Source organism: Ranitomeya imitator, chromosome 6, assembly GCF_032444005.1.
Source record: "Ranitomeya imitator isolate aRanImi1 chromosome 6, aRanImi1.pri, whole genome shotgun sequence".
NCBI classification, from domain to species: domain Eukaryota; kingdom Metazoa; phylum Chordata; class Amphibia; order Anura; family Dendrobatidae; genus Ranitomeya; species Ranitomeya imitator.
The window spans coordinates 483,618,285-483,644,064 of record NC_091287.1 but is presented as its reverse complement, the minus strand read 5'-3'; the positions used below and the strand labels follow the sequence as shown (position 1 = coordinate 483,644,064).

Below are 25,780 nucleotides of genomic sequence, written 5' to 3'. Positions count from 1 at the left end.
CACACTGCACGACTGTCGCCACAGGTTCTGGAGCGGTCCTTCAGCCGACAGCCACGGACCCGTCCCAGCCATCCAGCAGCGCAGCACCAGGTGGGTCTTCCACAGTCACTGGAGACCAGGGAGCTGGCCCATCAGGTCTTCCCCTTTCGCAGTCCTCTTTCGCTGCACCCATTTTTGCGGGCTCATCCCGGCAGCGACAGAGGGCTTCGGATAGGTCCCTCATGCCCGAGTTTTTGCACTTGAGCTCGGTTTTACACGAAGCTATCAAGGCTTTAAGTGACAAAATGGATGTGTCCCATAACCTGTTACAGTGCCGCATCCAGGATGTCGCTAAAAGCCTTGATCAAGTTAAAGCCGACCTCCAGAAGCCAGCTCATCATTTTTTTAATAAAATCCACCAGAGCATGTCGGAACACCTTAGCCCTGATCTCCAGCTGAGTGTGATGCAGGCCTGCAATGTTGCTTTGGGGCAGGCTATACAGCAGAGTCAGAGTCGTAATGTGGCGGCATATCCAACTGTGCCGTCACTGTCCGAAGTAAACACCATTCCTACCTCTGCTGCATACCACTGCACGGCCACCTCTATTCCCTCAACAGGTGTTCTCCAGTACAGCGCCAACACGATGACGAGTGCTGTTGGACATCCCACCGCCACCACCGTGACGACCGCTGCTCCGGCTTGGACCTCCTCCGCTGACACCTCTATGACGCAGGACCCTGGCGTGGCTTATCGGCCCGGCAACCTCCCGATGCAGCAGGACCAATCCATGCAATATCGGACCGGCCCACCCCCGATGCAGCAGGACCCATCCATGCAATATCGGACCGGCCCACCCCCGATGCAGCAGGACAGAGGCCTGGCATATCTGACCGGACCCACCCCGATGCAGGAGGACCGAGGCCTGGCATATCGGACCGGACCAACCCCGATGCAGCAGGACCGAGGCGTTGCTTTCCGGGCAGGAAACCCCCCGATGCAGCAGGACACATCCATGGCGTATCGCACCGGGCACCCCATGATGCATGACCAAGCCATACGTTTCCGGGCAGGACCCACCCCGATGCACCAAGAACCATCCATGGCTTTATGTTCCCCCCCACCAGCAATGCAGCAGGACGCTGGTATGGGATTTGTTTCCCCCACCCCAACGATGCCCCAGGACCCTGGGAGGGTTTTTGTTTCCCCCCCCCCCCCAACGAGGCACCAGGACCCAGGCGGGACTTTATCTTTCCCCCCATTGGACTCAGAGATTGCCGAGCGCTCCACAATGGAGACTGACTGTGAAATTGTGGAGCCGGGTCCTGACGTGTCTCCCACCCAAAGTTTACACCCTAGCCCCAAAAGACTTCCCCCAACCCGGAAAACACAGAAAACTGGCAAAACCCATAAGAAACAGAAAACTTTGTTTATTCCTCCCCCATCACCTTCCGATGTGTCTCAACCGTGCAGTTTGTCTCAAGCCCCTCATGTTTTAAGCCCCATCCCCGAACTTCCAGACCCTTCAAGTTTTGTTGCCCATTCTCCTGCAACCTCTGCCTCCTCCACGGTGAGCCAGGCTTCAGTTCTAAATACCCCCCAGTTACGGCACTCAACCCCAAGCCGGCGTGGTTCAACCCGGCGCGGTAAAAAAAAATAAATTTGTGTTTTTCCCCAATAAAAAAAAGTTTATTTTCAACAATTATGTTTGGTTTATTGTGTCTTTCACCGCTCTAAATACACACCAATAAACTGCGTTTACACACTTTTATTCTTTTGGCCTACACATATCTCCAGTAGTATAAAATACCAGACAACATCTATATGTGTTTCTTTAGTATACAGATATGAGTTGGCCAAAAAAATAGTAGTTATTTCCATACTCTTATTTTTAATTTTTAACTGGTGTAGTGTCACTGTACAAAGAGAAAATGGTGTAAATCAAGTTCAGAACTCAACTGAACCGGTCAGATGTCAAAATAGACACCTGACCTGTTTAGTTGATTACTGACTTGTATATTCACCATATTCTATATAGCACATTATGTTACAATGTTTGTCAAACTGATGGGACAATGGTTGGCACACGCTAACTATCTATCCTCGCCTTGGCAGGTGTAAGAAATTTTGAATTCATGATCATGTTTATGTTCATCATGAATTCATTATTTCTTACACTTGACTTGACGGGAATAGAGAGCGTGCCAGTCGTGACGCAATGACGTCAAGAAGATTACCAATAAAGAAATGTAAATCTGGTTACATTATAAGTATGCGTGTTTATATCATTGTTTGTAAACCAAAATAGGGAGTGCAACAGAGGTCAATTATGATTAAAAAAATCAAATTATTACCTCATCAACTATCACCCACTCCTTGTTTTGGATTACAAATTATGATATACTACTACTGCCCATCTTTGTTCAACCTTTAGAGAGGAAAAAGACAGGAGACCTGGTGAACACAAAAAAGTTTATTAATTTGAAAAATTGGTATCAGTATTTAATATTTGGTAAACATTAACATACAACAGGACATTTAAACAACATTGTCCTGCCATGAAACCCGTCCAATATCGGACACAAAATAGGCCGCAAATTGGTCACGCATAAAACCAACGGCTGCAGTTGACCTCATCGGGTGATGATGAAAATCAGGCAATGGGTGTGAAATTGGTTCATCAAGTTCAATGTGGGGTCGCTCCTTAGCCATTATATAATTGTGTAGAACCACACAGGCTTTGACCACCTCGTCCACTGTTTCCACTTTTAGATTGATGGCTGTTGCGAGAATGCGCCATTTTGCAACCAGAATGCCAAAGCTGCACTCTACGGTTCTTCTTGCCCTTGTCAGTCTGTAGTTGAATATTCTGCGAGTATGGTCCAAGTCCCTACTAGAATATGGCTTCAGGAGATTTTCACACATCTGGAAGGCCTCATCCCCAACCATAACAAATGGCAGCGGTGACCCTTGAGTGTTGGGGAGAGGCTGTGGAGGTGGGAAATTAAAATTGTTGCCATACACACGGCGGCCCATATCAGAGCTCTTGAAGGTCTCGGAATCATTGCCACGGCCAAAAGCTCCAACGTCCACGGCGATGAAGCGACACTCCGCATCCGCTATTGCCATGAGCACTATCGAAAAATATTTTTTATAATTAAAAAACTCAGATCCGGTTCTTGCAGGTTTAACAATGCGGATGTGCTTCCCATCCACCGCCCCTAAACAGTTTGGAAAATCACACACGTTCAAAAATGTTTTGGATATTTCCCGCCACATGTCCACGGTGGGTACGGGTATAAACTCCTCACGGAGTACATTCCATAACGCACGACAGGTGTCCACAACAATTCCGGACAGGGTTGAGATTCCAAGGCGGTATTGGAAGTGCAGGGAAGATAAACTCTCTCCTGTGGCCAGAAATCTAGAAGGAAAAGAAACCAAAAAAAACATTATAAAACGACTCTTATTTTATGTTGTTTTTCAATAAGAAAAATTTTAAAAAAACAACCCAAAATACATGTCATAACCCCAAAATTTGACTATCATTGGTTTATTTTTGGAACGTACCGTAATGTCACCAACAGACGTTCCTCGGGTGGAATTGCTCTACGGAGCCGTGTGTCCTGTCGCCGTATGGAACCTTCGACACGAGACAGTAATTCACGGAAAGAATCTTGCGACATTCTGGTGTAATCCTGGAATTTCTCCGGGTTGGCATTCAGCTCCGCATACAGGGTATGATATGCTCCGCGGGTCTCACGCACTTCAATGATGGGGTGCCTCCAAAAACGCCGACGCTGTCTCCTTTCTCCATCTTTGGCGGTTTCGGTCTTGCTCCCAAGCAAAAACACAGGCAAGGAAAATCTTGAAGCTGAACTCCAGTTGGAAATTAAAGTTCGCTATTGAAAGATCCATCGTGACACCGGAAACAGTAGCAAGCTCTGAAACTTTATGTACCCCTAGGGTCTATATATTGAGTCCCAATCATGTACGCCCTCTCTAGCCCACTCTATTCTCATTGGTTGGTTATTGTAACCTTTTTTTTTTTTTTTCCCAAAAATGCACAAAAAACGCAAACGCATGCAAAAACGCATGTAAACGCGTGTAAACGCTGCATTTTTTTGACGCACGCGTTTAACGCGTGCGTAAAAAAACGCAGCGTTTACATGCGTTTTTGTACCATGCGTTTTTTAAAAAAAACGCATGCGTTCAAAAACGCTAGTGTGAAACCAGCCTTACCGCAGCAAATCATGCGAACATAATATATCAGCACACCCTGATGCTTGGATAACCTCCAGCATGCTCGGATAAGACGTTATCCGAGCACAGTCGCTCATCATTGCTCTACACCTCTCAGCAGCCTGTTCCACTCATTGCTCAAAGTTTTTTTCTAATATTTAATCTGTATCTTCTGTTCAGTTGCATTTCATTGCTTTTTGTGGTTCCATGTGCAAATGAGAATAATGATGATCCCTCTACACTACGACTTCCCTTCAGATATTTGTAGACAGATATTAAGTATCCTCTGAGTCTTTTTTGCAAGTTTAACATTCCCAGATCCTTTAACCATTCCTTGTAGGACATTGTTTACAGTCCGCTCACTATCCTGGTAGTTCTTCTCTGAACTTGCTCCAGTTTTTCAATGTCTTTTTTAAAATGTGGAGCCCAGAACTGGACACAGTATTCCAGATCAGGCCTGACCAATGAGGAGTAGAGGGGAATAATTACTTCACGCGATTTAGACTCCATGCTTCTCTTAATACATCCTAGCATTGCATTTGCATTTTTTGCTGCGACATCACACTGTTGACTCATGTACAGTCTGAGATCTATTAGTATTGTGTAGTGAGAATTTCATTTAGCAAAGTCACCTCAAAATGCTCTTCTTCTATCTTTATAAAGATAAAGTTGTCAGCAAGAGAAGGTAAGAATTTTCTGGACCCATTACTTTTGCTTGAGATTCCCAACAAATCTCTGGATAGTTAAAATCTCCCATGATCACTGTCGTGCTTTTTGAGAACAAAGACATCTGATGTAAAAAGAGTTCATCAATATCTTCAGTCTGTCCAAGTGGCCTATAGTAAACACCTACAAAAGTGTCATTTCTGTTCTCCTATCCTTGTATTCTTACCCAGTTTCTACAGAGCTACCATTCTCTGGAGCTTGGATCTCTGTGGAGATCTACACTTTCCTAACATACTCTGCACCCTCAAAGTATGAGACCCATGATGCAGTTTGGGCAAAGGATAGTGCAACGATCCCTGATACCAAACAGCAACGTGGCTCTCGCACTATGAGAGTTGCAGTGTAGGAGGATGATATTGTGGTGCAATTACTATATAAAGGGCAAATAATGTGTGGGATCACTTTATAAAGCCCCTATATACATTAGATTGTTGGGTCAAACCGACTGATATCAACCACTTTGGCCAACAGTCTAATGTGTACAGAGGAATCAGCAGAATAATGGTCTGTGACTATATGCACAGTCTGTCACCTTGTTCCTGGCCTTTCAGATGGAAACACGTGTGTGCAGTAACAGCCGGTCGCCGATTCATACTGCCTGTGGAGCACATACAATAGGAGGCTGACACATACTTAGCAGAAAAAAATAATTTATTCTTTAATACGATCAACATTCTTCATAAACACATTAAAATGATGGACTGAGGAATCGGCTTGCGTTCATCTTGAAGGTGCGCTGGGCTCTTTACATCAGTCTGATTAGATCATTCACCCAAATTTAGTAGCATTGGCCTATACATGGCATGATTAAAAATGCAGAGGTGCTGGTCTGCTCACACCACAGATCTGGGGCCTCTTCTGTATTCAGAGACACCGGTTTGTGAACATGAAACAATCCATCATTATGATTAACAGCAAGAGACGCGTCAGAGGGCTAGTCCGCAGGCGCCACAGAGGGCTAGTCCGCAGGAGTCACAGAGAGCTAGTCCGCAGGCGTCACAGAGGGCTAGTCCGCAGGAGTCACAGAGAGCTAGTCCGCAGGCGTCACAGAGGGCTAGTCCGCAGGAGTCACAGAGAGCTAGTCCGCAGGAGTCACAGAGGGCTAGTCCGCAGGAGTCACAGAGAGCTAGTCCGCAGGCGTCACAGAGAGCTAGTCCGCAGGCGTCACACTCAGCGCTTCGACAGAGTTATAATGCTCTCCCAGTCCATAAGCGTGGCGCATATATCTGAAAAGAAAAAAAAAAAGATGAGGTTTCATTATTTTGTCCATGCTGGTTGCTACTCAAGAAATCCATTAACACCATTGAATGGTAAATCCTCACGGACTAATTAACCAGTTTTAGTGACTGGACAATTTTCCATTTATTTTTTCCTCATCTTCCATAGTGACACAAAGTTTTCATTTTTTCTGTCACGCACCATGTGATTTTAATTTTTTAATTTTATTTATTTCAGTAAAACAAAAACAGAACAATATAAAATCTACAAATAATGTATCTGTGATGCCATTTTTTGTGAGATGGATAGATGCAAAAAAAACAACAGTGTCTTTTTTTTTTTTTTCCAAGCCAAGCCACAGTTTATCGGTCCCAAATTAATATTTTTTATATGGATGAATTTGCTCTTTACAGATGCAGCAATATCAGATATGTTTATTTTGGGATAAGTCTAATTTGAAATGCAGTATATGTTGTATAATATACACCCCAATTGTTTAGTTTTGCAGTATATGTTGTATTTTAATAATCTCCCATTCAGTTAGGCTTCATAGGACGGCTAAGGTGGGAATGAAGGGGGCTTCAGCAGGCTGATGTGACAATCACAGCAGCAGTTTAACAATTGTTAGATAGTAGTGAGCGCCTCAGCAAACGCTACACATGTGCCTGCTTTACATGTATGGCAGGTAGACTTTTCCTATGACTACATTTAGTTGAACCATAGCTGGTCACAATGGTATTAAGATACTTACACCACAGTTATTCGATTGTTCGTATACTCTTCCCCAATGATAATGGGCGAGACGTCTGCCTGGACGACCTCTATAGGGGTCTGCAGTATGTGCGACACAGCCCGGAGCTTCAATAAGGAGACAAATAATTTCCATCGTTATAGTAGACTAATATGTTCATTATGAATCTTAATATTTTATAGCTAAACTGGTCCAGATCTACACTAGACGGGATGTGTGTAAGTTACCACTGCTATACACCGCACTGTGAAGAGGAGATCAAAGAGCTAAACGGGGTTTAAAGTTGGGCAACAAGATTATTAAAGGGAATGGAAGGTTTCTGGTACAGTGAGAACATTGTAAATGTAGGGCTTGTTCAGTTTGTATTGAGCGCACATATTTATACCTATATGGAATTTTGTTTTTCAAAGAACTGACACATGATTTATTCCTTCCAAGCACCTTACAATGGACCAGGGGTCAGTCATTATGTGTGTGGAGGAACACGATTCAGTCATCAGTATATGGAAGGATTCTTTAGTTAGGACGCGTCCACATTACGTTAAATGCTCCTAACTCCATCGAGAAGGAAATGGGTCCACGTCTCGATTCATCCAGACTGGTGAACTTCACACTGATCTTGATGGGATGATGTGCCGCAGTCAAGACTCTCCTGATTATTAAAGGTTGCACACATTTTATGAATTGGGAGCATCTGACAAGTGGTCTCCGCCTCACTACCAGTCTTACCCCACTCAGAGACTGGAGTTACATTTCCAACACAAGGCGCACCACAATGTTCATTTTGCCAAAGAAGCAAAAGGAAGAGAGAAAATGCCAAAAGTCGCCAAATATTTACGCAACTCTATTGCAAACATTTTTTGAAAATTTTCAAAAAGCCGGATTACTTACCGGTAATGCACTTTTAATGAGTCCACGACAGCACCCACATGAGAGGGATACGCCCATAGGAACAGGAAACCTACAGAATAAAAGGAGGCGGTCCCCCTCTCCTCCTCGGTTTAGTTTTCAGAGTACGAGAGGAACCGCAAGGTTTTAGTATTAATTCATATCAGCAATATAAAGGTCTTAAACACTCTATACAACCATTATTTGTGAGCTTAAAAAGGAGGAAATTGTGTATAATTAGGGAGGGTAGTGAATGGGTGCTGTCATGGACTCATTAAAAGAGCATTACTGGTAAGTAATCCGGCTTTTTACCCTTCGCCATGACAGCACCCACATGAGAGACTTTCAGAGAACCATCATCTTGGTGGGATTACTGTGCCAAGGACAGCTCTACCAAAAGCCAGGTCAGAAGATGTAGATAGATCGAGTCTATAATGGTTGTAAAAGGTGGAAGTTGTTGACCATGTTGCGGCCTTACAAATTAAATCAATTCGCACGTCTGCTTTCTCCGCCCAGAAGGATGCCATGGCTCGCGCAGTATGTGCTTTTATGCCTTCCAGAGGATTTTCACCTTTTGACGAATAAGCCAAGCAGAGCCTCTCTGATCCACCGGGATAAGGTGGCTTTTGTAACTCCATGTCCATTCCTGTGGCCCTAAAAGGACACAAACAGAGCTCTACTCTGCCTCCAAGCCTGAGATCTTTCTATATAGGTCAAGATGGCTCTTTTAGGCCTCTTTCACACTTCCGTCGGAATGTGAATGTCGCAATGCGTCGTTCTGTGAAAAAAAACGCATCCTGCAAAGTTGCCCGCAGGATGCGTTTGTTTTTTTTCACATAGACTTGTATTACCGACACATCGCGACGTATGGACACGTTCCATACGTCGTGCACTGGATGTTTCGGTATTTGGTGTCCCGTCGTTACGAAAAAACGTTCAATGTAACGTTTTTTGTCCGTCGAAACCGCCATTTCTGACCGCGCATGCGTGGCCGGAACTCCGCCCCCTCCTCCCCGGAACTCACAATGGGCAGCGGATGCGTCTGAAAACTGCATCCGCTGCCCACGTTGTGCACAATTGTACCGACGGAAATGTGAAAGAGGCCTTAACATCTAAGGTATGGAACCTTTGTTCCTCTGTAGTTATTGGAGTATCAAAGAAGGAAGGGAGAAATATTTCCTGAGACCTATGATAGTTAGACGCCACTTTTGGGAGGTATGAGGGGTCTGGTTTAAAGGATTACCCGATCTTGGAATACTAACAGGAAGGGTGGGTCTATGGAGAGAGCCTGGATGTCACTGACCCTTCTGGCTGATGTTAACGCTAACGGAGCTACCTTATATGTCAAGATATTCAAGGGAACAGAATCTAGCGGTTCAAATGGGAAATTAGTTAAAGCATCGAGGACTAGGTTTAAATCCCAAAGGTGGTAACTGTGGAATGTGGATCGGATTACTTCGCTCACATGCCCTGATGAATCTCGTGACCCATCTATCTCCCGCTATATTGCACCCACACAGCCCCTAAGGCGGAGACCTGTACTTTTAAGGTGTTTACAGACAATCCTAGTTCTCGACCTTTCTGTAGAAATTCTAGGATGGCAAAGATCGGAGCATGTCTAGTGAAAGGTTCCGTATGAAAATTTAAGAATTTTTTCCACACTACTATATATTATTGTAGTAGATTTTTTCCTACTTAATAGTAGAGTGTTAATAAGGTTGTCAGAAAAGCCCCTTGAAGTCAATAGCTGCCTCAACTTCCACGCCGTTAAGTGTAGCCCTTTCACTTGAGGATGGAAGAACAGCCCTTGAGATAGCAGCTTCGGATCTGATGTTAATCCAAGGGTCACACATCGACATGGCTCAGAGACAAGAGAACCACGGTCTCTTCGGCCAGAAGGGTGCGATAAGGATCACCCTTGCTTTTTCCCTCCTGATTTTCCTGAGCACCAGTGGAATCAGCGTCATCGGAGGAAAAGCATAAGCTAGATCGAAATTCCAGGGATACTGAAGTGAGTCAAGCATGTCCGGATGGTCTATTTTGTTCAGGGAGGTGAACATTTGAACCTGTCTGTTCTCTCTGGTGACGAACAGGTCTATTTGTGGAGTACCCCATAATTTTACTATTTTTCTGAAAATATAAAATTGTTGAGAGTCCACTCTCCCTGGCGTAGCATGTTTCGACTGAGAAAGTCTGCTTTTGTGTTCTCTACCCCTTTGATATGAAGAGCTGTTAGGGATGAAAGATGGGTTTCTGCTAGAAGAAAGATATCTGCTGCTATGGACATTAGATTTTCTAACAGTGCTCCCCCTTGACTATTCACATATGCCACTGTGGTGGAATTGTCCGACAAGATTCTTACATGTGTTCCCTGAATCTGTGGAAGAAAATAATTCAAAGCATGATCAACCGCTTTTAACTCTTTCCAATTTGAAGAATAGAGTGACTCTGCAGGATTCCAGACATCCTGTACTAAGGGTACCGTCACACACTGCCATTTCGATCGCTACGACGGTACGATTCGTGACGTTCCAGCGATATCGTTACGATATCGCTGTGTCTGACACGCAGCAGCAATCAGGGATCCTGCTGAGAATCGTACGTCGTAGCAGATCGTTTGGAACTTTGTTTCATCGCTGGATCTCCCGCTGTCATCGCTAGATCGGTGTGTGTGGCGATGCGATCCAGCAATGCGTTCGCTTGTAACCAGGGTAAACATCGGGTTACTAAGCGCAGGGCCGCACTTAGTAACCCGATGTTTACCCTGGTTACAAGCGTAAAACTGAAAAAAAACAAACAGCACATACTTACATTCTGGTGTCCGTCAGGTCCCTTGCCGTCTGCTTCCCGCACTGTGACTGCCGGCCGTAAAGTGAAAGAGCACAGCGGCTGTGCTTTCACTTTACGGCCGGCAGTCAGTGAGTGCGGGAAGCAGACGGCAAGGGACCTGACGGACACCAGAATGTAAGTATGAGCCGTTTGTTTTTTTTTAGTTTTACGCTTGTAACCAGGGTAAACATCGGGTTACTAAGCGCGGTCCTGCGCTTAGTAACCCGATGTTTACCCTGGTTACCCGGGGACCTCGGCATCGTTGGTCGCTGGAGAGCTGTCTGTGTGACAGCTCCCCAGCGACCACACTACGATTTACCTACGATCACGGCCAGGTCGTATCGCTGGTCGTGATCGTAGGTAAATCGTATAGTGTGACGGTACCCTAAATCATCTCCAATGTGGGCACCTCATCCCGAGGGACTAGCGTCAGTGGTGATTATTTTGGAAGGCTCTATTATCCAGGGTACTCCCCTGGAAAGGAGGTCTATATCCAACCACCAGGTCAGCGATTCTATTACACTTTGGGAAAGAGTTAGTTTCCTTTCCAGATGACCCTGCGAGATCTCTTGAACATGCAGGATTTCATGTTGTAAGGTTCTAACATGATACCGGGCCCATGGAACCGCTGGAATACATGAGGTTTGGGACCCCAGTAAAGACATAGCTTCCCTTAGTGACATCTTAGGGTTTTTCCTTGCTAACGTCACTTTTGATATTATAGTCAATTTTTTTGACTCTGGAAGAAAACACCTCTAACTTACGGAGTCTAGATGTAGTCCCAGTAAGGATTGGAAGGTTTCTGGAACCAATCTGGATTTTTTAAAATTGACGATCCATCCTAACTCCTGCAGGGATGAAATTGTATTAGAAAGGCGGTTCTCACACAGAGATAGATCTTCCTACTACTAGAAAAATCATCTAGGTAGGGTATAATTAGAGTATCCTGTTGGCGCAAGTAAGCCATCACCTCTAACATTACTTTCGTGAATATCCGAGGAGCCATCGAAAGACCAAAGGGCATTGCTGCATATTGGAAATGACGAATGTGTCCTGCCAGGTTGACTGCCACTCTCAGGTATTGTTGATGCTTGGTGTGAATGGGGAGATGGTAATAGGCATCTTTTAAGTCTATTCCCGCCATCACACATCTAGGAAATAAAAGTTTGATAGTAGAACCAATGGATTCCATCTTAAAGGTACGGTTATATAAAAAAGAATTACATTTTTTGAGATTAATAATGGTCCAGAATGAACAATCAGGTTTAGTGATCAGAAATAAAAGGGGAATAAAACCCCCTTCCTTCCTGATCTTTGGGAACCTCTATCAGAACTTTTTTTGATAGTAAGGACAGGATCTCTAATTCAAGAGCCTTTTGTTGTTCCAGACTCCTAAGAGATGTTACTGGAAAAGCGGGTTCCTATATACAATTAAAATATAACCTTTATTCTTCAAATTTAAAAGAAGGTGCAAACATCTAGTGCTGACAAAAGTGCAAAGTGCATACGTACAACATAGAGACACTTATAAAAATATATATAAAGGAGCATATAACCGCAAAGTAAGATATTGTCTGGTGTGAGGAAAACACACCAGTATATTCAACAGAAACAGGCTAGAGACTATGAATCCGTATATCTCTAGATCTCACGGCTCTATACCACAACTGTAATCAAAAGGCGGGATAACGTTCCAGCAGGCTATGTCTATAATCAGTTAACAGCCTCTGGATAGCTGCTGTTGCAGTATCAACGTATCCCTACCCAACGGTATATAGCTCTTCCTAATGCCCAAAAAACCACGGTGACCCTATTGTCATATATGCGCCCTCCAATAACAACACGTTAGGGCAAAGTAACATATAGAGTCATATACGTAGTATAACCAATGATACTCATCTGGCTTCTGCTGATCATATTTTGGCAGCCTAATGCAGTGATGAGTATCAGTCGCCCAGAGTACCGGTCATTTCACTTCCAACCGCGTTATTCCCTGTGGGCCCGTTTTCTTGTATAGCATAGGGAAGCACTATACAAGAAAACGGGCCCACAGGGAATAACGCGGTTGGAAGTGAAATGACCGGTACTCTGGGCGACTGATACTCATCACTGCATTAGGCTGCCAAAATATGATCAGCAGAAGCCAGATGAGTATCATTGGTTATACTACATATATGACTCTATATGTTACTTTGCCCTAACGTGTTGTTATTGGAGGGCGCATATATGGCAATAGGGTCACCGTGGTTTTTTGGGCATTAGGAAGAGCTATATACCGTTGGGTAGGGATACGTTGATACTGCAACAGCAGCTATCCAGAGGCTGTTAACTGATTATAGACATAGCCTGCTGGAACGTTATCCCGCCTTTTGATTACAGTTGTGGTATAGAGCCGTGAGATCTAGAGATATACGGATTCATAGTCTCTAGCCTGTTTCTGTTGAATATACTGGTGTGTTTTCCTCACACCAGACAATATCTTACTTTGCGGTTATATGCTCATTTATATATATTTTTATATGTGTCTCTATGTTGTACGTATGCACTTTGCACTTTTGTCAGCACTAGATGTTTGCACCTTCTTTTAAATTTGAAGAATAAAGGTTATATTTTAATTGTATATAGGAACCCGCTTTTTCAGTTAGTCATTCTTGGTTCTTCTTGATTACCTGAGCCTAGCTTATTTCTGTCCTAAGAGATGTTACTATAAATGAAACCGGAGGGATTTGTTCAAATTCTAATTTTAATCCGGACTGTATTATATCAAGAATCCACAGGCTTGATGTTATAAGTTTCCATCTTTGGAAAAAAATGTTTAGTCTACTACCAACTTGAAGACTATCGGTACTTGTTATGGCTTGCGGCAAAGGATCTGCTAAACAATGCACCTTTTTGTCCCTTGATTCCCAACAATCCTTTTGGGTCTCAAATGTTTTATTCCTGAAAAAGGGTCGTCTCCTTAAGGCTCTCCTGTAGGAAGGAAGAGATTGATTAGGGAATCCTTTCTTTCTTTCCCCCGCTTTGGCCAGGAGGTCATCCAACGTTTTCCCAAAAAGGAACTCACCCTGGCATGGGATTGCTCAAAGTTTTGCTTTTGCTTGTGCATCGCCCTTCCAGCTTTTTAACCAGAGTGCTCGCCGGGCTGTGTTCACCAGGCCCGCTGATCTGGCTGCCAAACGTAGGGAGTCTGCTGATGCATCCGCTAGGAATGCAACAGCTTCCTTAATTAGAGGCATTGCCGGCAGAATCTTTTCTCTTTGGATTTTGCCTCTAATTTGCTCCTCCAACTGATCCACCCAAACTAATAATGATCTGGCGGTACATGTGCCAGAAATGGCCGGTTTGAATGCCTCCGTGTTGGCTTCCCATGATCTTTTTAACATGCTTTCTGCCTTACGATCTAGAGGGTCCGGTAAAACCCCTGAATCTTCCACTGGCAGTACAGACTGTTTTGATGTAGATTCTACTGCAGCATCCACCTTAGGGATTTTAGACCATGAACTTGGTTCATCGTCACTAAAAGGATAGCGTCTCTTAGAGGATGATGGTAAGAAGCCTCGAAGGTTCTGCTTTATCCTATTCCTTTTTAATCAACTCTTTATTAGTTGGAATTACCGAAAAGGTTCTACGTTTTTTCTGGGCCAGCCCGGCAAACATTATGTCTTGTGCAGACTTAGATCCTTTTGTATCAGCGCATCCCATTGTCTTCCTGACAGATTTTATTAAATTATCTATGCTACCATCAGGGAGGCAAAGACAACCCTCATTTTCAGATGAACTTGATTGGGATCCTGGAGAGTCAAGAGGATTTTTCCTGCGCATCATCTGAATCTGAACTGGCCACTGGTGAAAGGGATCTATTCTGAAGGCTTGAACCACTGGTCTGCCTTAAGGCCTGCAATTCTTCCTGTATTATAGCTCTTACATCCGTAGGTGTCATTACACTTTCTTCCCGTAAAGTTAGATTAATACAGTCAGGGCATAACATTTTAGTATATGAATCCAGGAGGAGCTGCGTGCACATAGCACATTCTTTATGTTTGGACTTGTGTGTCCTTTTCTTGGTCTAAGAGAAGAAGGGGACATAGGAGGAATAGATCAGCATATAGGAAGAGGATCTTTTAACACTCACCCAATGAAGCTGAAAGGTATCAGCTCTGGAGGTGGAGACACCCAGGTCTTAGGTAGTTCATCATTTCTACCCTGCTGTCTGCTTGTGGCTCGCTGATCTTTAGGCCAACCACTGCTTTTTTCTTTGCCGCTTCTAGCGTTTCCTTCTTTGCAAGGAGGGTGCTGTGCTGCTGCTTGTAGCTTCATTAGCCGGTAATGTCAGGCGCCTCCATTTTTAAATTTGGCGCAGTGTCTCCTGCCTCTCCGGACCAACCCGAAAGTGCTCCCGCTACTTCCGGGTCAGACGCGCCGCTCTCCATACCGCGCAGCTGCCACTATAAGTTTTGAAAAAACCCGGTGGCCGCAGCAGCGCGCGCGCATCCTCATGGAACCGGGCGGCCCATCTCGGACCATGGATGACTGACAGAGGAGGGAGGAGGCTGCAAGCAGGGGCTCCCCCATCGCTGCATCTGGCACCGCAGCCCCTGCTGTTCCCCCAGAGACCACACAGGCGGATGCTTTTGGCCCAGGAATCCTCTTCTTACTGCAGGTATTGTGGATTCCTATAGGAACAGGAAACCTAAACTGAGGAGAGGGGGACCGCATCCTTTTATTCTGTAGGTTTCCTGTTCCTATGGGCGGATCCCTCTCAACTGCATCACAGACTTGGCCCTATCCTGGATCTCATCATACCTAACAGACCGGACATTCAGCGTCTCCCACTCACACACCACCTCCTCACCTCGCCCACTATCTGTCGGAGTCCCACAAGGTTCAGTCCTAGGGCCCCTGCTCTTCTCCATTTACACCTTTGGCCTGGGACAACTCATAGAATCTCATGGCTTTCAGTATCACCTCTATGCTGACGACACACAGATCTACATCTCTGGACCAGACATCACCTCCCTACTAACCAGAATCCCTCAATGTCTGTCCACTATTTCATCCTTCTTCTCCGCTAGATTTCTAAAACTTAACATGGACAAAACAGAATTCATCATCTTTCCCCCATCTCGCGCGACCCCCCCCAACGAACCTATCCATTACAGTAAATGGCTGCCCACTCTCCCCAGTCCCACAAGCTCGCTGCCTCGGGGTAATCCTTGACGCTGATCTCTCCTTCAAACCACATATCCAAGCCCTTTCCACTTCCTGCCGACTTCAACTCAAAAATATTTCACGAATCCGTTCATTCCTCAACCACGAATCTGCAAAAACCCTAGTCCATGCCCTCATCATCTCTCGCCTTGACTACTGCAACCTCCTGCTCTGTGGCCTCCCCTCTAACACTCTCGCACCCCTCCAATCTATTCTAAACTCTGCTGCCCGACTAATCCACCTGTCCCCCCGCTATTCCCCGGCCTCTCCCCTCTGTCAATCCCTTCACTGGCTCCCCATTGCCCAGAGACTCCAGTACAAAACCCTAACCATGACATACAAAGCCATCCACAACCTGTCTCCTCCATACATCTGTGACCTCGTCTCCCGGTACTTTCCTGCACGCAACCTCCGATCCTCACAAGATCTCCTACTCTACTCCCCTCTTATCTCCTCTTCCCACAATCGTATACAAGATTTCTCTCGCGTATCACCCCTACTCTGGAACCCTCTACCACAACACATCAGACTCTCACCTACCATCGAAACCTTCAAAAAGAACCTGAAGACCCACCTCTTCAGACAAGCCTACAACCTGCAGTTACCACCGATCGACCAAACCGCTGCATGACCATCTCTACCCTCACCTACTGTATTCTCACCCATCCCTTGTAGACTGTGAGCCTTCGCGGGCAGGGTCCTCATTCCTCCTGTACCAGTTATGACTTGTATTGTTTAAGATTATTGTACTTGTTTTCATTATGTATACCCCTCCTCACATGTAAAGCGCCATGGAATAAATGGCGCTATAACAATAAATAATAATAATAATAACTGGGTGCTGTCGTGGCGAAGAGTAAAAAAAAAAAAAAATTTACGCCAGAATCCTGGTGTAATCGCTTTGATGAATCGGGGCCATTATTTAACTGTGTCCCAGGTATCTGTTCACTATAATGAAGCAAACAGAGTCCATAAGTGTCCGACTTTGTTTGCTGGGGAAGATTACGCCATTGTCCTACTTTTGCAGATATTGGATCAGTCATTATACCGGTTGTTCGCAGTCCGTGTGACTTACCTCTAACTGACCTCCCCACGCTGGCGTGTTTGCCACTTCAGTGCAATATTTCTCAAATTCATCTGTTTAAAACACATGAAAATATTGTAATGGAGGTGAAGGATTGAGCAGCAGGTTACAACATCCAATAACAGCAGATTTTCACCATATAGCACCTTATTAATCATTCAGGTAACATGCAACCGGTACATTGCTGCTAGTAGAGGAGCCGCTCAAACTGATGAAAGGCTGCCTCCACTCCACATGGGGAAACATAATACAATTTAAAAAAACCTCTTACTCCATTCATTGCGCTGGGTGTGGATTTTATTTTAGTTATTTTTGAGCCCAAGGGGGAGGGGACTTTAAAGTGTGTTCACTTGCAGGGTATATGGCAATTGTTTGGTGTTGCAGTTTATTCAGCCAGTCAAGTCTCTCATATACGGGGCACTAAGATGACATGCCTCGGGGGCCTTTAATAGTCACCTGAAGAACAAGAACCACTTAGATGCCAGAGCTACAACTTAAGGGGTTAAACAGTAGGCATCAGCTATCTCTACTCAGCTATTGTAGAAGGCTGTGGGTACCACCAATGGGACTTGCATCTATCTCCCAAATAGTTCCTGATGTGCACTGCAGTGGATGAAGAGGTGGTCACAATTCGTATGCACTTGTATGGGAATCGCGACACCTCTGCACTGACAGCACCCTGTTTGTGAGACAGACTGAGGTCCTATTTGGGAGACCCGCATCTAATCTATGGCATATCCCGTGGATATGCTACAAAGGTGCAAAATGGGGATTCTCCTTTCGTTCTACTTTATCTTGTATTGTCTCAGATAAGGACTTACCAGACCAACTACATATTTTTATAACCAGATAAGACAATGACAGTTTAATAGGAAAATCCAAGTTTGCTTAGAGTAAGTTATTAGATTTACTAACAAATCAATGCATAGTATGCATAGAGCTGGAGCAGTGAATTCATCTCCCCTGAAGGTCCGTGGTGGCTGAGGTCCTAGATTTCACATTAGTGATCTTCTTACATGTATCCATAACTAACCACAAGTATCTATAACCTGCTCCAATCTCTCACCGTGAGTGTACATTTCCCCTGTGGCAGAATTAGTAAGAAACGGTAGGAAGTCATCGCTGTGGCTCTGCATGTATTCTGCAGTTTGGCGTCTGAGATTTGTCACAGTGATTATTTTATCGCGTTCCTTCAGCTGGTGTTCGATGGCTCTGTACATGCAGTGACCGTCAGATGGGATCTGCTTAATCTGCAGCTGCCTCTCAGACAAAACATGGGCGACTTTCTGGCTCTCCAGGTGCCGAGCGCCGCTCAGGTTCTCGATTTCAGCCTCCGCGATGCGCTCATCCCTTTCCTTCTCCAGGGCGGCTTTTTTCTCCTATAATGATTGGAAAATAAGTGTGAACGTGATATCGGACACTTGTGCAGGGCATGAGGTCACATATCTTAAGGAGTATTTACAAGAAGCATAGGAAAATTATGCCAAGAAACAAACATACATCCTGTGTATCCCTGAACTAACAGATACATCTCATTCGTAGGTCCTCAATATCATGTAGATGGGGCCCCGACACCACCACCGATCAGCCGTTATCACCTCCGGGGGCGGCTAGATGTAAATAGTGAATAGAGCCAGAACAGCAGCGCTCCATACACTGTATTGGAGGATGCCTACAGAGTATGCAATGTGAATAGAAGCCACATGGCGCTCGCCCATCTCGCAGTCTTCAAATAGACCATCAGATCTCCACTTGCTGCACTGAAGCATTGCGCCAGTTGCAAGTGACCGTCACCAGTCTGCAGTTTTCCTAAGATGCCCGTGACACCATAAAAACTCATGCAGAGTAGCAGCGGGCAGAACTGTTGCACAAAGTTATGGAATAGGCATAGCCTTATTAATATGCTGGACGGCTTTCATCTGAACTCCTTCCTACTAACCACCATTACCAGATGGAACGTTACATGGCCGCAGTGGGAAAGCTAGAAGCATTGGAGGCACAGCATTTCTCTGAGTGACAGTGATATAATACTTTTTTCTCTTATCTCACCCTCCTCTTCTGGGCTTTTGACACCCGCATCTGCTGACCTGGAACATTGTTTCCAAGATCTAAACCGGTGACTCCATTAGAAATGCTGTCCACCTGAAACAATAGAGCAGGTTACACGTCAGCCTGTTCATCCAATAACCCGCAAATATCATATCAATTAATGAGTGTCCTATCTGCAGACAGTCACAACGTGCTCTTTTGGACATCATTTTCGGCTATATACGGCTAGTTGAGGTGGGCTCCAAGATGCAGTCGTGCCAGTCTCAACTAGACAAAAATGTATGCACAACAAAGCACACCAACTCCGTCTGCATCATTATAATCAATTGCCCAGTCAGCGCATACACCCAAATCCCATTTTACAAGGCTTTGGACATAAGCCCCAATGGAACCACTGAACATAGGGCCAACGTTATGCAAGCACAGTCTTGGTCATCAGCGTCACAGTCATCAGTGTCGGCATATATTTCAGCCTTACATGTGAGCATTGTGTGTGTAATAACCCTTCATAACCGATGTGATCGAAGGTTTCACGCTTCCTCCTTGCTCACCTCAGCTTCATCTCTCTGCTTTGGGGACAGAACTGCGAGCTCCTGCTTTTGCTTTTCCTCCAGTTCAGACTCCATCTTAGCGATGTCTTCAGTCAGCTGTTTTCTTTTCTTTTTGTCATTCTTAGGCACAGAGTTTTTCATACTCTGAATTTTGGCTGAAAAAAAGAAAAAAAGGGCCATCACATAGATATACCAGACTGCTTTCTATATCATCCACCGCACCATTAGTGCTGCACAGAGTCTAGAGAAGTCCCACGTGCTCCGCTCCAGCACTGAAGCTTCTTAGTCCTCCTTGGTGTGGTCGATGACGAGCCATAGATTATTATACCTCACCGATCACATGCATCAATGCCGAGGCCAGTGACAAGTTATCGCCCTGGGAAAAATAAAGACAGTCGGAGCTGGAAGCCAAGATTTTTGGAGAATGAGAACATCCAGTGATCTCAATTTCTAAACAGTAACAGCCCAATACAGAACTGTAAGAAGATACATTCCAGGCGTGTCATTTACTTTGTAGTCCTTACTAAAGATATGTCAGGGGGGTTTCATGGCCTCGGTGAGGAACAGAGTGGCCGCTCATTTCTTAAGATGAGGAGGATGAAATCTCGCATATTGGATCCAAAAAGACCAGACCTTTATGGCAGATCCTGAAGGTACAGTACAGAAGTCTATGCAGGGAAGACTCATTTATCCATGTACATATTGTGGTCTAGCATAGGGGATAACGTCGACCCCCACTGATCCCGAGAATAGGTCTCCAAAGAGTCCTGTCAGAATGGTGTACAGATGTGCATAGATGTTTGAACCCTTCAGAACTTTGAAAGTTTCTGTAAAAATAAGATCTAAAAAGCAGGATTTTTACAAAATTCTTAAAAGTAGACAATGAGAACCAACTGAAAAGTCAAATAGACTTTTTTTAGATGAGGAAAATTATCCAGTATCATGCCAGAGTTAAAAAAGTATGTGAACCTTCACATCCAGTTTGTGGTGTGACGACTTCCGCACCAATAACTGCATCTAAACTTCTCCATTAAAGGGAACCAGTCACCTGAATTTGGCGGCAAAGATTGCCTTGCGCAGGCGTGTGCTACGAAGGACAGAGAATGAACTTCAATCCAATATTGCTGCCAGCATGCAGCCGGCGGGTAAGGAAAGGGTGAATCAAACACCCGAAAACTCCGCCCATATGACCCAAAACCAGTCCCGGCAAATTCAGGTGACAGGTTCCCTTTAATGGTTGACTAGTCCTGCACATCGGTTTAGGCTGCCTTCACACCTTCAGTATTTGGTCAGTATTTTACATCAGTATTTGTAGCCAAAACCAGGAGTGGGTGATAAATGCAGAAGTGGTGCATATGTTTCTATTATACTTTTCCTCTAATTGTTCCACTCCTGGTTTTGGCTACAAATACTGAGGTAAAATACTGACCACATACTGCTAGTGTGACAGCAGCCTAAGAGGAATTGGGCACAAAGCAGCTTCAACTCTAACATTGGTGGGTTTTCTTCCATGAACTGCTCGCTTCAGGCCCTTCAACATTCCTGTGGGGTTAAAGGGAACCAGTCATGTCATTTATAGCAACTAAACTGTCCCCAATGTGTTGTTAGTGATCAAATGTGCATCAAACAAAACGGCACCATACTCATCCCCAAACATCACTGAGCACAGTTATGTAGTACCTTCTCTTTCAATTACAGGAGCGGCTCTTCACTTTATTTCAATCACGGGCTCATCATATTGTATATGCCCAAGCACTATGATCTGGGGTGCGCCGATGTCACGGGAATCTGTTCTAAAATCCCGCACTTGTGCAGTGAATCTGTGTACGTACCTAGCTTCACTGACTATGGGCGCATTCGCTGTGAGTCACGGGCTCTGTGACCACGCTCGTCCCTACGCATGCGCGGGGAGCCGCTCGACACCGCATAAGCACAGAATTTTAGAGCAGATTCCTGTGACGTCGGTGCACCCCGAAACATTAGAGTGCTAAGGGTCGACAATATGACAAGCCTGTGGCTGAAAGAAAATGAAGTGCCGCCGCTATGACAGAAGGAACTACAAAACTATAAAAAAAGTGATTTTTGGAGAGGACTACGGCGCCGTTTTGACTGAAAACAACGTGTTAGTGATGCAATGTCATCACTAACAACACACTGGGGACAGCTTAGTTGCTAAAAATGACATGACAGGATCCCTTTAAGGTCAGGACTTCGATTTGGCCATTCCAAAACTTTAACCATTCTTTAGTAGACCAACTTGCACCCATTGTCTTGCTGCAGGACCCACGTTCCTTCGAGATTGAGCTCAAGGACAGATGTCCGGACATTTTTCATTAGAATTTCCTGGTATCATTCAGAATGCAGCATTTGACCAATGATGGCAGCTGTCCGGGCCCAGACGCTGAAAAACAGATCCAATACATAGACTACCAATGTTCCATTATCCTGTAATGCAGCTTCCTTTCTCAATTCAAAAAAACTAACAAAAAAAAAACCACAACAACAACAACTGTATTTTGGTCACATCCATAAAACATTGTTCTCGTGGCCTTTTGGTTTGTTCAAAGGATCTTATAATAATAATAATAATTTTTATTTATATAGCGCCAACATATTCCGCAGCGCTTTACAAATTATAGCGGGGACTTGTACAGACAATAGACATTACAGCATAACAGAAATACAGTTCAAAACAGATACCAGGAGGAATGAGGGCCCTGCTCGCAAGCTTACAAACTATGAGGAAAAGGGGAGACACGAGAGGTGGATGGTAACAATTGCTTTAGTTATTCGGACCGGCCATAGTGTAAGGCTCGGGTGTTCATGTAAAGCTGCATGAACCAGTTAACTGCCTAAGTATGTAGCAGTACAGACACAGAGGGCTATTAACTGCATAAAGTGAATGAGAACATGTTACGAGGAACCTGATAGTTTTTTTTTTTATAAATAGGCCACACAGGGATAGTTAGGTTAATGCATTGAGGCGGTAGGCCAGTCTGAACAAATGAGTTTTTAGGGTACGCTTAAAACTGTGGGGATTGGGGATTAATCGTATTAACCTAGGTAGTGCATTTCAAAGAATCGGCGCAGCACGTGTAAAGTCTTGGAAACGGGAGTGGGAGGTTCTGATTATTGAGGATGCTAACCTGAGGTCATTAGCGGAGCGGAGGGCACGGGTAGGGTGGTAGACTGATACCAGGGAGGAGATGTAGGGTGGTGCTGAGCCATGGAGTGCTTTGTGGATGAGGGTAGTAGTTTTGTACTGGATTCTGGAGTGGATGGGTAACCAGTGTAATGACTGGCACAAGGTAGAGGCATCGGTGTAACGGTTGGTGAGGAATATGATCCTGGCAGCAGCATTCAGGACAGATTGGAGTGGGGAAAGTTTGGTAAGAGGGAGGCCGATTAGTAGAGAGTTACAATAGTCCAGACGAGAATGAATAAGTGAAACAGTCAGAGTTTTTGCAGAGTCGAAAGTAAGAAAAGGGCGAATTCTAGAAATGTTTTTGAGATGCAGGTAAGAAGAGCGAGCCAGTGATCGAATGTAGGGGGTGAATGAAAGGTCAGAATCAAGGATGACCCCAAGGCAGCGGGCATGTTGCTTTGGAGTAATGGTGAAACCGCACACGGAGATGGCAATGTCAGGCAAAGGTAGGTTAGTAGAGGGAGAGAACACGAGGAGTTCAGTTTTTGACAGGTTAAGTTTCAGATAGAGGGAGGACATGATGTTAGAGACAGCGGTAAGACAATCACTGGTGTTTTCTAAAAAGGTCGGTGTGATATCGGGAGCAGAAGTGTATAATTGGGTGTCGTCAGCATAGAGATGGTACTGGAAATCATCTACTGATTGTTTGTCCAATAGGGGCAGTATACAAAGAGAAGAGGAGGGGGCCTAGGACTGATCCTTGAGGAACCCCAACAGTAAGGGGAAGGTGAGAGGAGGAGGAACCAGCAAAACATACAGTGAAGGATCGGTCAGAGAGATAGGAGGAGAACCAGGAGAGAACGGTGTCCTTGAGGCCGATGGAGCGGAGCATAGTGAGGAGAAGCTGATGATCCACAGTATCGAATGCTGCAGAGAGATCCAAGAGAATTAGCATGGAGTAGTGACCATTAGATTTAGCTGTTAGTAGGTCATTAGAGACTTTAGTGAGGGCAGTTTCAGTAGAGTGTAAATAGCGGAAGCCAGATTGAAGAGGGTCGAGAAGAGAGTTATCTGAGAGATAGCGGGTAAGACGGGAGTGGACCAGGCGTTCGAGGAGTTTAGAGATGAAGGGAAGATTAGAGACAGGTCTATAATTAGCGGCACAGTTTTGATCGAGGGATGGTTTTTTAAGTAATGGATGTATGATGGCATGCTTAAATGAGGAGGGAAAAATACCGGAAGTGAGGGAAAGGTTGAATATTTTTGTTAGGTGAGAGGTGACAGCCGGGGAAAGGGTCTTGAGCACAAAGTAGTCAGGCTGCACGGCTGTACGACGCCGCGCTCCCTGCTCCTCCGTACGACGCCGCGCTCCCTGCTCCTCCGTACGACGCCGCGCTCCCTGCTCCTCTGTACGACGCCGCGCTCCCTGCTCCTCCGTACGACGCCGCGCTCCCTGCTCCTCCGTACGACGCCGCGCTCCCTGCTCCTCCGTACGACGCCGCGCTCCCTGCTCCTCCGTACGACGACGCGCTCCCTGCTCCTCCGTACGACGCCGCGCTCCCTGCTCCTCCGTACGACGCCGCGCTCCCTGCTCCTCCGTACGACGCCGCGCTCCCTGCTCCTCCGTACGACGCCGCGCTCCCTGCTCCTCCGTATGACCACACTCACTGCCGTATGACACCTCTGAGGACACACTCACACACGGCGCATTACAGCCGTGTCTCTCACCCTGCAGCTCCTTCTTCTCCTTCCGGTGCTGTCTGACCAGCGCTGCCTCCTCCGAGCCGCCGTCCTCCTCCTCCATGCTGCCGGCACACTGTCACCTTCCGCACATCCCTGTGCACTGACGCTAGTTGCAGGAATGACGTCACCGCACGGCTGTCACTTCCCCTCAACAGGACAGCCAATCAGCGTTCGACGCCCATAGCGTTCCTACTATTGGTCAAACGTCAACCGAACACTCGTGGCTCCACGTGACCTGGAATAATCACTCTTGCTGGGAGCGCGGAGAGCGTAATGTACAGTGTGTAGGGGAAACACGGGCGGCCATGTTTGATGAGGGCACATCATGCTGGCTGAGGTAAAAACTAATCACATGCATCTGTCTATTGCTGTGTGATACACAAGTAATGCAGTGAGTTATATCAACTGCACCTTTCCTTGATAAATGTGTTTGGGCCTCATCTGGGGGTATCAGGATGTCACACCTGGTAAAATAATGAAATATTGCAGAAAAAGTGCTGCTTCTGATATGCACTTTTGTGCGCAAATGTTGAGGTCATCTCACAAACTGGGCTGAGGTGATATGACAGTGTCCGGGGGTCGTCCATCCAATGCCCGGGAGTCGTCCATACAATGCCCGGGAGTTGTCCATCCAATGCCCGGGAGTCGTCCATCCAATGCCTGGGAGTCGTCCATCCAATGCCCGGGAGTCGTCCATCCAATGCCCGGGAGTCGTCCATCCAATGCCTGGGAGTCGTCCATCCAATGCCCGGGAGTCGTCCATCCAATGCCCGGGAGTCGTCCATCCAATGCCCGGGAGTCGTCCATCCAATGCCCGGGAGTCGTCCATCCAATGCCCGGGAGTCGTCCATCCAATGCCCGGGAGTCGTCCATCCAATGCCCGGGAGTCGTCCATCCAATGCCCGGGAGTCGTCCATCCAATGCCCGGGAGTCGTCCATCCAATGCCTGGGAGTCGTCCATCCAATGCCCGGGAGTCGTCCATCCAATGCCCGGGAGTCGTCCATCCAATGCCCGGGAGTCGTCCATCCAATGCCCGGGAGTCATCCATCCAATGCCCGGGAGTCGTCCATCCAATGCCCGGGAGTCGTCCATCCAATGCCCGGGAGTCGTCCATCCAATGCCCGGGAGTCGTCCATCCAATGCCCGGGAGTCGTCCATCCAATGCCCGGGAGTCGTCCATCCAATGCCCGGGAGTCGTCCATCCAATGCCCGGGAGTCGTCCATCCAATGCCCGGGAGTCGTCCATCCAATGCCCGGGAGTCGTCCATCCAATGCCCGGGAGTCGTCCATCCAATGCCCGGGAGTTGTCCATCCAATGCCTGGGAGTCGTCCATCCAATGCCTGGGAGTCGTCCATCCAATGCCCGGG

General features: G+C 45.9%; 1 protein-coding gene across 1 annotated transcript; it reads right to left on the bottom strand.

The window, feature by feature from the left end:
- Positions 1-5,578: 5,578 nt before the first annotated feature.
- OTUD6B (OTU deubiquitinase 6B) lies at positions 5,579-24,547 on the bottom strand. Its single transcript, XM_069731595.1, has 7 exons — positions 24,397-24,547; positions 19,524-19,678; positions 18,973-19,065; positions 17,990-18,302; positions 16,915-16,976; positions 6,915-7,021; positions 5,579-6,171 (listed from the first exon to the last, which is right to left on the bottom strand). The coding sequence occupies exons 1-7, from the start codon at positions 24,470-24,472 to the stop codon at positions 6,096-6,098; spliced, it is 882 nt and encodes a 293-aa protein (XP_069587696.1). The 5' UTR covers positions 24,473-24,547; the 3' UTR covers positions 5,579-6,095.
- Positions 24,548-25,780: the final 1,233 nt, after the last annotated feature.